Genomic DNA, 14,437 nt, shown 5'->3' with positions numbered 1-14,437 from the left:
CTGGGTATCTCTGACACTTCAGATAGTGAACTAAAAGTTAATCCTAGACAGTTTTTCCCCTTTGCTGAAACTCTTTTTTCTGTGAGTTGTTTTCCTCAGTCTTCCATATCCAATGTACATAAGTGAAAATAACATTTAATTTGATAATGCAGTTCTAAGTGGGCAGAAGTACTATATTTTATGTGTCTTGCATTTCAGTTGATTCTGTACATTTCTTAATAAAATATTGATTTGTAAATGGTTTATTGTCAATAATCATTTCTCTGAAAATATATGCTATATAGACTCAGAAATCTGTAATAGAAATTTTAGATAAAAAAAATATCTAGTATATAGTATTTTGTTGCAGTCAGTAAATTTAGAAAAATGTGACGTAGGATTGTTTGAAGTTTTGGTAAAGTTGACAGTTGTTTTCTTTTCATTTTAGGGATCCAAATCAACCAGTGCCACAGGATACAAAGTTCATCCACACAAAGCCAAATAGATTTGAAGAAGTAGCTTGGTCTAAGTATAATCCAAAAGATCAACTTTATTTGCACATTGGCCTGAAACCACGGGTGAGAGATCATTATAGAGCCACTAAGGTTGCTTTCTGGTTGGAACTTGTTCCGCATTTACATAACTTGGAAGAGGTTATACCATACATATCAACAACAACAAAAGTGCCTCCACCAGACACAACTCCTTTTTCATATGTCACAAGGCGTTCTCCAAACAAACAGTGGTCTACTACTACAAAGCGTCCAGGAATGCCAGCAGGAAGTAACCCTAAACAGAATCTAGATAGCCAGAAGAAGCCTCCTGAGGAACAACAGGTACAAGTAGAAGACAAACGAGATTACTCCACTGAATTAAGTGTAACTATTGCCGTAGGAGCTTCCCTACTTTTTCTCAACATCCTGGCATTTGCTGCTCTTTACTACAAAAAAGATAAGCGGCGTCATGAAACACACAGGCGCCCCAGTCCTCAGAGGAATACTACAAATGACATAGCACACATACAAAATGAAGAGATAATGTCTTTGCAGATGAAACAACTAGAGCATGATCATGATTGTGAATCTCTACAAGCTCACGATACTCTAAGACTCACCTGTCCACCTGATTATACTCTTACTTTACGGAGATCTCCAGATGACATTCCTCTTATGACCCCCAACACAATAACCATGATTCCAAACACTTTAGCAGGAATGCAACCTTTGCATACCTTCAACACCTTCAGTGGAGGCCAAAACAGTACTAAATTACCCCATGGACATTCTACTACTAGGGTATAGCTCTGAGGTAGTGCCATTTTATCATCTTTGATGACATACATATTTAAAAACTTAAATGACTTTTCACAGAAGACAAGGGACTTACTATTTTAATACAAAACCTTCTTAAAGGAATTATATGATGTTTAGGTCTGCATAAACCCATTTAAATGTGAAGAGTGTGTTCTGCTCTTAAAACACTACAATAAGATCTTTAACTTACAGCAACAAACAAAAAAATGGAAGAAAAATGAAGAGCCAAAAGTTATTGAGCAGCCACTTGAAGAATACACTCTGTTGTGATTCTGAAATATGATGGACATTATGGTGACGAGGGCCAATGAATAGAGATAATGCCATTTTTAAATAGTCTCTTTGTGCCATAACCAGGGGGCCCAAGCCTAAAGGCAAGGCAAATGTCATATGGATCTACTCCTCGGTGATTATCTCTGAATGAGTCTATAACTGAACTGTGTGCGTGTGTGTGTGTGTGTGTGTGTGTGCGTGTGTGTGTGTGTGTGTGTGTGTGTGTGTGTGTGTGTGTGTGTGTGTGTGTGTGTGTGTGTGTGTGTGTGTGCGTGTGTGTATATGCCTGTTTGATTGTTTACTAACAACCAGTGAAGATAATGGAATTTTAATAAAAAGGGACTATGCAGTAAATTATATATAGTTCTGCAGAAGGTAATAGTTTGCCAGTCTGAACTGTACTTAAAAAACATTTGTAAAAATGTAAATAGCTGTGATAAAAAAGAAGCTTTTATTGATGTTTTAAGTTTAATGGGAGCTTTTAGAGAGCGTGTGCTTTCAACTGTGACCTGACTGTACATATATTAGTCATTGTCACCTCTGAAAATATGTGGAACCCCTTAATCAGTGATACTCCAAGACAAAAGGCTTTTTTTTCCTCATTAACATGAAAGACAGAAGGGTGTTTTAACTCCCTTATACTTATCTGAGTAACTCAGCTTCTTACTTTTCTGGCTACATTATTTGCATGCTTAAGCATTCTAAATTGCCAGTAAATTTTTGTTGCTTTATTTCATTTGACATTGGTGAGCTTTCCAAGGGCAAACAGCAGATTGGGATGAAATTGCATATGATTCTTTCAGTGTGTCTGATTGATTATTCCATTCTGTTTTGCATTTTTACTTATTTAAAGGTGATGTTACTTACTGCCACATCCTGACACCATGCTGTAAAGATAAGCTACCATTCCGCTGTTCTAATGTTTTGCTAATAAGTCAGTGTTGCTCTGCCCTGCATAGCAGCTGATTAATCATCAGTGATATGAATGCAGGTACTGTTCCAGCGATATAGCAGAAGAGTCGTGAGAAATGTATGAAGACAAGGCAGAAAGGTGGGTATGAAAATGAAAACAACATTGAAGTGCATGATATCTCTCAATATGCAGGTTTTCATTTTCTTAAGTACTTCACTTAAGAATTTAAGCATTTTCAGAAAAATAGACTAACAGCTGTTTTCCACAACTGTTCAATGTACAAAACATAAGACATCAATACATTTCAGATGTAAAAAAATCATTTAAAGAGCTGCTTACTGAAAATAATCATTTCTCGGAGGACGTCAACATTTTTTTTCAGGCAGATTCTTACTAGACAAAATATACAGTTTTAAAATATTTCTTACATTTTGTGCATAAGGTACAGGATAGCCAACAATATAAATTCAGTTTTATCAAGCACTTATTGGACTTCAACTAATTCTTATTGAAAATGATGTTACCAAGAAAACAGTGAAATGGTTAATGCAGCTGTTTGAGACTTTGCCTTGGATCTGTGCATTGCTGCTCTGGTCAAGCTGAGTGCAGTAATTTTTGAAGAACAAGGACTACCTTTCCAAAGAAATGTGACCTTATACACAATTCATCTAGCTTAGACAGGTAACTTCATATGTTTGTCATACCTGAGAAATGAGACTTGAAGTCATGATTGAAACATTTCTGGTGGATAGCAGAATGAGATTGTTAAATATTTCCAAGTAGTTATTAGAAGAGCATATGGAAAAAAGGACAAGTGTGCTAATAACCTCATCAGAGCTGTGAATGATAACAAAATAATATAGTTCCTATATATTTTTATAGTGGAAAGTGGGCTGAAGGTAGATGAGAACCAGACACCATACAATAGCATTTAAGTATCATCTTTTACCACTGATGATATACAAGCAATTTATACAAACAGCTGCCATATATACGGAACCAAAGCAGACAGGTTTTTTTTGTAATATTATGGAATTTATAATAGAAACAGTGAAGTTTGATAATCCATAGCTTGCAACTTGCACATTTCTCCATATTAGATAATTCACAAAGTCAAGCTACTGCCTCAGCTTAGACTAAAAAAGAAAATGTTCTTGAACGTTTTGCAGCAGCAAGTTTAATACCAGAATTAGTTGGTTATGTTTCTAAAGAAATCTATTTGTTTAGTACTTCAACTTGTCTTATGCTAGCAATATGTACAGTATTGTGCCAGGCTTGTGATATTTGGGTATACAAAGTTATGTGAATGATTTTAGCTATTTGATCATAAATATGAACAAAGTAAATGTGAAATTGTACATCTAAACTGATGTATAATTTAAAACTGGAAAGGATTTATAGGGCCATTGTAGAATTATATGATATTGTTAACAAGCTATAATTTGGAAATTGTTCAGAAGCACCCTTCCCAGCCTTATATCCTTTACCTTAAAAAGGCAACCAGGGTTTAATTTTATGTTTCATTATTCTTTGCATTTTGTTTTTGCCTTAAACAATGATAGAAGATATATATGGCTGGACACATATGTATACAATTTTCAGCAGCATTTTTAATAATAAAATATCACAATATTTTCTAATTCACTGTCAAGTCATTATGGAGTCTTTATATTTGAAATGTACATATAGGTATATATACTTGAGTGTAGTGTGTGTGTGTGTGTGTGTGTGTGTGTGTGTGTGTGTGTGTGTGTGCGCACGCACATATCCTTCTCTCTCTCACTTATTCTCTCTCTCTGTCTCTACACAAACACACATGCACATGCACACACACACACACACCCACATCCCACATATATAGAAAGAGAGCGTTGTGAATATTTTGGTATGCAAGATTAAGTGTCTGTCAAAGTCTATTATGTTTCAAAATGTAATGCTGATGTAAAGCAATAACACCACTTTAATTTTGTCTTTTTTTCAGTTCACAGACTACTAATCCTTAACACTCAACAGTGATAGAACCTACAACTTCAAGTTTTGTCAGTTATTTGCCTCCAAAATTTTCTAGTGACAATAATTATTCCACTTCAGAAACATGTATGACACATGAAATGTAGCTATCTTCACAAATACAGTCACTTGCTATTTTGTTTTCATGTGTTTGTAAAGCATTATAATTTTTGAACAGCCAACATTTTTGAAATGGTGCTGCGGTAGCGTTGTCGCCTCACAGTTAGACCGCCCATTCGATTCTCAGTTAGAGCGTCTTCTGTGTGGTGACATGCGTGAATGGGCGTTCCTTTGTTGAAGGTTGTGCGTTAGGCCCGGCAAGCCAGCATGTAAAACTCTACTGCCAATCATTAGCGGACCGGAGTTCCGCTTTGGTGACCCCTAACCGGGAAAAGCCGAAAGAAACAAACAAACTTAACAATAAACCTCTCCACTTACAGCAGGTGCAGAGTGAATGCAAAATATATCTGGCATATCCTGTTAACTTTTTTGACTAGTGTAGTGATCAGAATCAGAGTTCATACCTTGAAAAAAAAAAGTTCCTATTTCCTTTCTCCTCAAGTTTTCATGCAGTTTTATTACATCTGGGTCATTGAATATATGGACTCACACCCCAAACTAAGTTGGCATCATTCGTTGTGGATAAATGATTTGCGTCTTTGCAACTGTGCCTTCTCATACTACAGTGATTAATTATCATGTCTTATTAGACTGCTGTCCATAATAATCGTTATTGCAATGTGTCTATAAATAATAAAGTACACACAAACATGCACACATGCTTGAAAATTTCATTAGACATCAGAATAATGAGTGATGAAATGATGGTCGCATGTAACTTTATTTACTAAAATGCTGCAAATGTTATTCCAAACATTGCTCTTTTTCATATGGAAATTATATAAATGTAAAAATGCCTGCTTGTCCATGTGTGTGTGTGTGTGTGTGTGTGTGTGTGTGTGTGTGTGTGTGTATGGCAAGCTCGCTCATGTGTGCTGGAGAAGTGACTTGTATCTGTCTATAGCTCTGCCTTACTAAATCTGCACACGCAGCCTAACACCAAAACCTTCATAACAAAAGTAAAGCTCTACCTGAAAACAAAGTGTTACTGCCTATGCATCAGTCACACAAACTGTGACAAAATCTTTGCCCAGATCTGCCATCTTACATTTAGAACTCATATCCTTCCCCAACTACAAACTGGGAGCCATTATTGAATCCCCAAATGATGTGGATATTCTACAAAAGGGCCTTACAGAAACAGATGCTTGGTGCCAGAGCCATGGGCTGAAGCTTAATGCCAAGAAATGTATAGTTATCCCCTTTGGGAAAAACTATGTACCCATGAATTACCACATAGGTGACAGTACACTAAACACCGAAAGTGTGATTGATAAGAGACTTAGGGACACAGGTGGACAGTGGTCTCTCCTTTGATAACCACATCACCACAACTGTCAGGAAATCCTTCTATGTGGAACACCTCATCACTAAGGGCTTTTCATCCAGAAAAAAGGAGGTCATTGTCCCACTGTACTCATCCCTCATTAGACCCATTATAGAGTACAGCATCCCATTTGGTATGTACCTCACAAGACATCTGCAACAGCTGAAAAGGCCACAGAAATACCTCACTAAAAGAATCACAGGCCTAAAGCAGATGCCCTATGCTGACCGTCTAAAAAAACTCCAGCTATACTCTGTGGCATATCGTCTACTCAGAGGCGATCTCTGCTTAACATACAAGGCCATGTCAATCCCTGAGCTTTTGGACATTCTCCACTTAAAGAAATCCCGATCCCTCAGAGCCACATGCTCCAGGGATCTAAACCTTGTCATCATAATGAACAAAACATGCTGGAGGGATAGGTTCCTGACCCAGAGACTCCTCATACTCTGGAATAGACTGCCCATACATGTCAAGCAGAGTGCCTCCTTGGCCCTCTTCAACACGAACCTTGACAATTGGATGAGAGATAGGAAATTCACCCCAGGGGATCATGTTAGTCGCCCTGCTAGACAGGGGTTCAGGGAAGTAAATATTGTGGGAAGAAATATCCAGGGAATTGTTATGGCTAAGCTTGTAATAGGCCCTAGGGCCAATAGCCTAGTACAAACCTATGAACCATATAACACCAAATCTTCTATACTGTCCACACCACCACTGTTACTCAGAAATCTACACCTCTCTTCTCACTGCCCCTTTATCTCTAAACTCCACCCCACTGAAAAGACCAAATTTCTCTTCTGCATGTAATTTCAACAACTATTTCCACTTACATCTACTACTTAAAGTGCAAAATAGATTTCACCTTCTATCACTACATGTAACTTCTATAAGTATTTATATCTATGTCTTTATTACTTAAACAATAAAAATAAAACAAGCTAATTATGAAAATAAAATCGCCACTGATTCTAAAGACATCGACAAAGCATTCTATAGCTATGTCAAGAATCTCAATGGCAACACTCAGATTTGCTCTGAGTTACAGCACAATGGCACTAAATATACAGAGCCGACTGATATTGCCAGCATCCTGGCAGATAGCTTCAGTGCTAACTTTACCCCCACCCCCCCAACTCCACCCACTAAAGGGCCCATCTCTATACCAGAAGAATGCAAAGTTCCTGTAATCATGGCTGCACAGGTAAAAAACACATTCTCCAAAGCCAAGAACACAGCATCCATGGGACCTGACAACATCCCAGGCTGTGTTCTACATGGACTACAGAATTAATTGGCACCCCATCTAAGCACCATGTTCAATCATAGCCTTACCTCAGGCATTGTGCCCACTGAATGGCGCACAGTGATGGTTATCCCACTCCTCAAAGGGAAGTCACCATGGACCCTGGGAACTAATGCCTCATTAGCCTAACGAGCCTGGTCTGCAAGACCATGGAACATATCATCATGGAACTTATAAACAAAGACATTGGTAATCTACAAACTCTGGACCCCCACCCAGTTCTGGTTTGTAAAAGGCAGATCATGTCTCCTAAACTTGATTGAATTCTTTGAAGCAGTCACCAAAGCCGTAGATAAGGGTAAGATGCTTCACACAGCCTATCTAGATCTCGCCAAGGCTTTAGACACTATCCCCAATTCTGGGATTATAGATAAACTCACTAAACTAGGTATAAATCCCTATGTCACAAGATGGGTTGCCAACTGGCTCACTGACAGAAACCATACTGTGAAAGTAGCAGACTCCAAATCCGACTTCAGACCAGTGACAAATGGAATACTACAGGGTACAGTCCTGGTCCTCTCCTGTTTGGTATCTACTTTTCTGAAGTACAGGCTAACACAGAAGGTCTTTGGCTAATGAAGTTCGCAGATGACTGCAAACTAGGAGCCATAACTGAAACTCCTAATGATGTGGACATCCTACAAAAGGGCCTCACTGAGACAGATGCCTGGTGTCAAAGCCATGGCCTCAAGCTCAATGCCAAAAAGTGCATTGTCATCCCCTTTGGTAAAAACTCTGTATCCATGAGCACATAGGTGGTAATCTACTTAACAATGAAAGTGTGATAAGAGACCTTGGGACACAAGTGGACAGTAGACTCTCCTTTGATAATCACATTGCCACAATAGTCAGGAAATCCTTCTACATGGCACACCTCATCACAAAAGGTTTCTCATCCAGGAAAAAAGAGGTCATTGTTCCCCTCTACTCATCACTCATTAGTCCCATTATAGAGTTCAACTCCCCTTTTGGTATGTACCTCACAAGAAATCTACAATAACTGGAAAGGCTGCAGAAATACCTCACAAATAGGATTACCAGCCTCAAACAGATGCCCTGCGCAGACCGTCTAAAAAAACTCCAGTTTTACTCTGTCAAATATCGCCTACTCAGAGGCAATTTCTGCCTAACATACAAAGCTATGTCAAACCCAGAGCTTTTGGACATGCTCCACTTAAAGAAATTCCATTCCCTCCGAGCTACACGCTCTAGGGACCTAAACCTTGTTACCACAATAAAAAGAACATGCTGGAGGGATAGATTCCTGTCCCAGAGACTTCCATACTCTGGAATAAACTACCTATGTATATCAAACAAAGCTCCTCATTAGCACTCTTCAAGAAAAATCTTGATGATTGGATGGGAATTAGGAAATTCACCCCTGGATCACCTCTGTGGCGCTGCTTGACAGGGGCAGAGGAAAATAATGTTCTTGAGTGCTGAAAGCCAGGGTACATTTTGGCTAGGGTTGTATAGGCCCTAAGGCCGATAGCCTAGTACCTGCCTATGAATCTATGAACCTATATCTCCAGTCTATCACTGAAATCATTCTTCAGAAAAATAAGCTATTGGTTAGACAGTGCATTTATTTACTATTTTTTTCTTTGTCTGCCATTAAATCTTTGATCAAGGTAAACTTGATCAAGTATATATTTTATCTGCATGTACAATTATTCTACATTATTATACTTTGTAGTTTATTTAATCTCACTGTTGTTATTACCAGTTACCATGCAAAGCTTTCCCCCTTCCTTTCCAAAGAATATAGACATTACAAATAGATGCACTGCCAAATTAATAAATAGCAAATAAATAAGTAAATAACTTGCCATTAAAATGTACAATATGAGCTTGAGTGCATTATATGTAGGCAGTAACTGTTTGGGGTCTTATTCTTTCACTTCATAGATGTATTGGGTATTAGGCTATACTGTATTAGGATATAACTGTGGTAGACTTTAGCCACAGTGGTGGTGTTGCGGTTGCATTGTCGCCTCCCAGTAAGACACTGTCCGGTTCGATTCTCAGCTAGAGCGTCTTCTGCGTGGAGACATGCGTGAATGGGCGTACCTTCATTGAAGGTTGTGTGTCAGGCCTGGCAAGCCGGTACGTAAAAATCAACTGCCAATCATTAGCGGATAAGAGTTCTGCTGTGGCGACCCCTAACCGGGAAAAGCCGAAAGACACAAACAAAACTGTGGTAGACTTTAGCATTACTTCTTTTGATATATTTTTCACATATTTTGTAGTATTTCCATGCCACTTCAGATATTATCCCTTTTGTTCCAATGTTATTAATCTAATGGGTGTTTAATCCCTTGCTTCTTCGTATAATGTTAGATTTATTGTGTCATGACAACTTTTGTGTTACTACAAAACGACTTTACCTTTAGATATATTAAGCCTGTTTACTATTAAGAAACTATGGATCAGGTCCCAATGGACTCACTCTTGGTGCAAGTGACTTTTGGAATCTAATTCCCCACTGTAAGCCTTCTTTATAGATAAGCAAAACCATTGTTTGAAATGCAGAGCTGAAAAGGTGGTATGACAATACATAAAGGAATGTGAAACCTAGTCAGGTGAGGTGGGATACAATAAACTAACTTGATATAACAAATTGGATCATTCCTGAAAATTTCAAGGTGCCAGCTTTGAACCTGTCTTGTACTATAACTATAATTAAAAAAGGAATGTATAGTACCCTGAGAAGAGCCAATCCATCAATTCGGTCCACCTCCCAGTATGTTCACAGTTTACTGGGAAGATGAGCTCCTGCAGCAAACAGAGTGAAAAGGGTCATAGAACACATACCAGGGAAATGTAGCACATGTACAGACTGATGGCAAAAAAAGAAACATAAGCTTTAAGGGAAATGAACACATGACTAGCATACTGAATGATTCCATAGGACTGCATAAACAAGGTGAATCACTCAAAAGTCTGAGTGAAAAGGGGATATGAAACACACTTATGAGGTAATTATAGCACATTGCTGACTGATAGCAAGAAATGAAAGCTAGGCTTCAACATAAATAAACCTCATAAGTTTCTCACTGACTGCTTGTATTTTAACGAATTAACAATGGAAACCACTACATCAATCAGAGTAAAAGGGCTAGTAAAACACACATATCAGGAAAATGTTGCGCATAGCGTCATAGGTTCATAGGTATGTACTAGGCTAATAGCCCTGGAGCCTTTACAAGCCTAGCCCATAGAAGTGCACTGGCATCGCAGAATGCAATCCGAACAGTTGTAAAATAACATACAGACCCCCAGGGGAATAAAAAACACATAACCACTGCATTCATATAACATGAATAATTGCATGAGCACAGTAAACCATCATAGGAGTTCAAATTATGATGGTAGTGGTACCGTATTTAAGACTGGTATGGGCAGTGATGTTTAACTCATTTAATTGACAAACTAGTGCATGCCAAGGATTTGTCATAATTTTTGCCATAGGATATAGTGTGCCATTTATTATATATGTTAATTGAGGATGCTATCTACCAAGTTTCACACAACATATAACTATAGAAAGATTGTTTTAAATTATAAGCCCTTTGTGGATATGTGAATAGAGTTAGTCTATGTTTTGAAAATATCATAGGTTTGAAAGGATAATATAGGACAGAGGTGAAAAGCAGAAGCTTCAGAGGGTAGATCACAATGTGAGTAAATAAGGAATTAGCAGTCTTGAAGTGGGTATATGAGCCCATATTTCTCTATTTGACAGCCTAAAGGAGAGCCACATCCACAAACTCAAAAAACATGTTTATTTCATCATGGTTTGGTGTTTCCTACATTTTAAAACCACTCTGGGACTATTTACAGGTTTTTAAATATTTTTATACATAATTTCTGGGTCTAACCATGTAGAGTCTAGCATGTTGAAGTGATCCTGATTGTTTATTCTGCCTCTAGGTATCCCACAATGCAGTGCTTGTCTGTAAAAAAATTGCTTCATGCAGGCCTCTTTCTTCCTAAAGCTTCAGTCACTGCATTCATTTTACATACATACACTGCTGTATTTTAGTCAGTTTTAAGTAACATTTCATGCTGTTCAATGACTACTTAAAACACAAAAAATGCAAATGCCACAGAACAGACTTTCCAAGTGCTTTTTACTGCTGCTTCTTTTTAGAATGGTTAAATTCAGTCTTTTGTGAAGCCTGAATTGTACTACTTCGACTCATCTCCCATCCCCCTTCACACTTAACTTCCCTAGCTGTCAAAGTGCTAAGGGTAATTTGAGCTGTTACCTGCTGTGATTGACAGCTCACAGCTCACAGCAGGAGACTTGATTCATGTACTGTTTCCTTGTTCTATCCTAGCCTTTACTTTCTGTAAGGGTAGGGAAAGGACCAGGGAGCTGTGACATAACAGCATGGGGGGTTAGGATGGTCATGGTGATGTCAATTTGTGGAGGGAATTGGCCAGAAAACTACCTGTTTCATTGACCTTGATGTCATCAATGAATTGGAGACTGCAGCAAGATTTTCGAGGGTGGGATAAAAGTTTTTTTTGAAGTGAAACCACTGCAGTACAGTAAGGTAATGTTCTAGTGAAGAGAAACAGTCAATGTAAATATTTTAAATGCTGTATTGTTTATTCATAACATACACTGTGAATAGGGAGAAAAAGAACAGAGAAGTTGAGCATTTAATAATAGATTTCTGTTGTTGTCCTTTAACAATGATAGAAAAATCCATAAATAAATTTGGTTAGAAAGTGCCAAACTGCATAACATAATTTACAACCTGATAGGAAGGTTTCATTTCAGAAACAGGGACCCCATGATAGCAAGGAAAGAGACATACACCTGAATGGATCTGAATCCCAGCTTCCATCACTGATATTTTTTAGAGCAGCGCATGCGGATGGCATGATGTGGAAGCCCTCACAGGGAATATTTCTTAAAAACACATTTCAATGGAACAGAACCCATGATAACAAGAAAATAGATATACACCTGAATAGATATGATAACTGCTTTTATCACTAATATTCTCTACACCAGTGCAATAGCATGACAAGCCACAGAAGCACTTGTAGAAGAATGTTTCTAGAAAGCACATTCCAATGGAATAGACCACAGTGCTAGCAAAAAATAGAAATGCACCTGTATGTAAATGAACCCATCTCTCACACACTGATGTTTCTTGGCCTAGGGCATTAGTCAGCTACAGCTCAGAATCATTCATAAGGAATGTATCAGTATAACACATTTTAAGGGAATAGAACAAATAATAGACAAGAAAAATGCATCAAGATGGGCTTGAACTTGTGCCTTTGTCAATCAAATAAAGCAGCAGAGGAACTCATGCTGGGTGAATTGGAAAAAAAAACATATTTCAGGGAGCCTGTTAGAACAGTGTTGAAACCTGAAAACTGAACATTGGAAAACAGCACAACTATCACAGGATGAAAACCCTTATGCCAATGTATAGGCAATGCATACATCATTGCTTGAGTACATTGCCCCATGCAAGATGTCACATACACATATTGGATTTACTTCACTTAATAATGCCATGGCAAGTTAGTAGTGCTTGATACAGATATTGTGGCAGAACTCAATGAGTTTGAACTCCTACCTGACTAACAAACATTCCATGAACCACTAAATTATCAAGTGATGTCACAGAAGAACTTTTGAAGAAAAGATCAGAAAACACATATTTCAAGAGAATATCACAACAAGGTTGAAGTGTGAAAATGAATATTGGCTAACATAATAACCATATGAGAATTAAAACCCTTTAGCCCATGCTTTCACAATGTACACAACCCTGCATGACCACACTAAACCATGAAAGCTGTCACATGCATGTATTATGTTTACCCTACTTCATATTGGCATTGTAAGTTAGCAGTGTATGATATGGAAATTTCAGTAGATGGATACATGGTCAACTTCAATGGATTTTAACCTCTGCTTGTCTAGTTGACATTTTATTTACCAATGCATTATCAAGTGATACCACAAAAGAACATGTAATGAAAGGGTCAGAAAGCTTGCATTTCTAGAGAATGTTACAACAGTCCATAAAGATTACTTTTTTTCTTAAAAAGCCCGTTGTGGAAATTTGTTCATGTTTTTTGTCTATATTACAACTGTTTTATATTTTGGAAATGAGAGTATAAGAGAGAGGAAAAAAAAGGAAAAAAAATCAGTGGGGATAATACTAGGTGAGAAAATACACAATGAGCAGGATGAAGGTGGGATAAGAACCCATATCTCTCAGCTTTCTAGCTCAATGATGGCAGACAAAACCAGACATAAATTATGTTAGGAATTGCCAAACCTCCCAGCATAGTTTCACACATTGATTATAGGAATATTTGCTTTCAGGGTAACGAAACACATAATAGGAAGCAAAGAGACACACATCTGAATAGAACTGCATCTGTGGTACTAATATTCGCTAAACCAGTGCACTAGCATGGCATGCCACTAAAGCACCACTAGGAAAGGTTTTTGAAAACACATTTGACAGGTATGCTAGAACAATGCTGAAAAGTGAAAACTGCATGTTGGAAGCCCTCCACTAGTAAGTTCATTTGTACAATGAGCCATGGGACCAGTTACAGTAAAACTAATCACATCTCCCTGTTTAAGTATTGCTTTGAGATGCACATAATTTCAGTTATGCTGTGGATGACAAAACTATATCAAGTTCAAAGAATCTTTCTCCATTTTTGCCAAAGAATGAAAATTATAATTTCTCTGTGGTTTATATGACCACCAACATTACTATATGCTGACCTTTATCAATGTATGACCATATAAATATGATTTTAATATACAAGTCCTTTGTGGGTATGCATGCTGTGTCTCTAATTTGTGAACAGGTTGAAAGTTGGAAATGTGAATACAGTACTGGTATGAAAAGGGGCAGTATATAGACTGCACTAGATGAGCAAAAAAGAATGGGTAGGATGGAGGTGGGTTAGGAGACAATACTTGTCAACTTGACATATCAACAATGGTAGATTAATTCATACATAAATTTGATTAGAAAGTATCAAACTCCATGGCATAATTTACAACCTGATAGTGATGTTTCATTTTAGAGGAAAGGAACACATGATAGCAAGACAAAGTAATTACATATGCATGGATTTGAAACTATCCCTATGTCACTCACATTCTCCAAAACACAGCAGTAGTCAGGTGTGCT

General features: G+C 37.7%; 1 protein-coding gene across 3 annotated transcripts in view; it reads left to right on the top strand.

Annotated features, from left to right (window-relative positions):
* NLGN4X (neuroligin 4 X-linked) overlaps positions 1-4,122 on the top strand; it is a 2,032,144-nt gene extending 2,028,022 nt beyond the window's left edge. For all 3 annotated transcript variants that reach the window (XM_044072454.1, XM_044072452.1, XM_044072453.1), the window contains one exon: positions 428-4,122. In XM_044072454.1, the coding sequence (XP_043928389.1) occupies positions 428-1,280 (853 nt within the window). In that variant the 3' untranslated portion in view covers positions 1,281-4,122. The remainder of the gene's footprint in view (positions 1-427) is intronic.
* Positions 4,123-14,437: the final 10,315 nt, after the last annotated feature.

This window comes from Protopterus annectens, chromosome 5.part0 (genome assembly GCF_019279795.1).
Source record: "Protopterus annectens isolate FY-2018-M chromosome 5.part0, PAN1.0, whole genome shotgun sequence".
In the NCBI taxonomy this organism is placed as follows: Eukaryota; Metazoa; Chordata; order Ceratodontiformes; family Protopteridae; genus Protopterus; species Protopterus annectens.
This window is presented reverse-complemented; position numbering and strand designations above follow the sequence as displayed.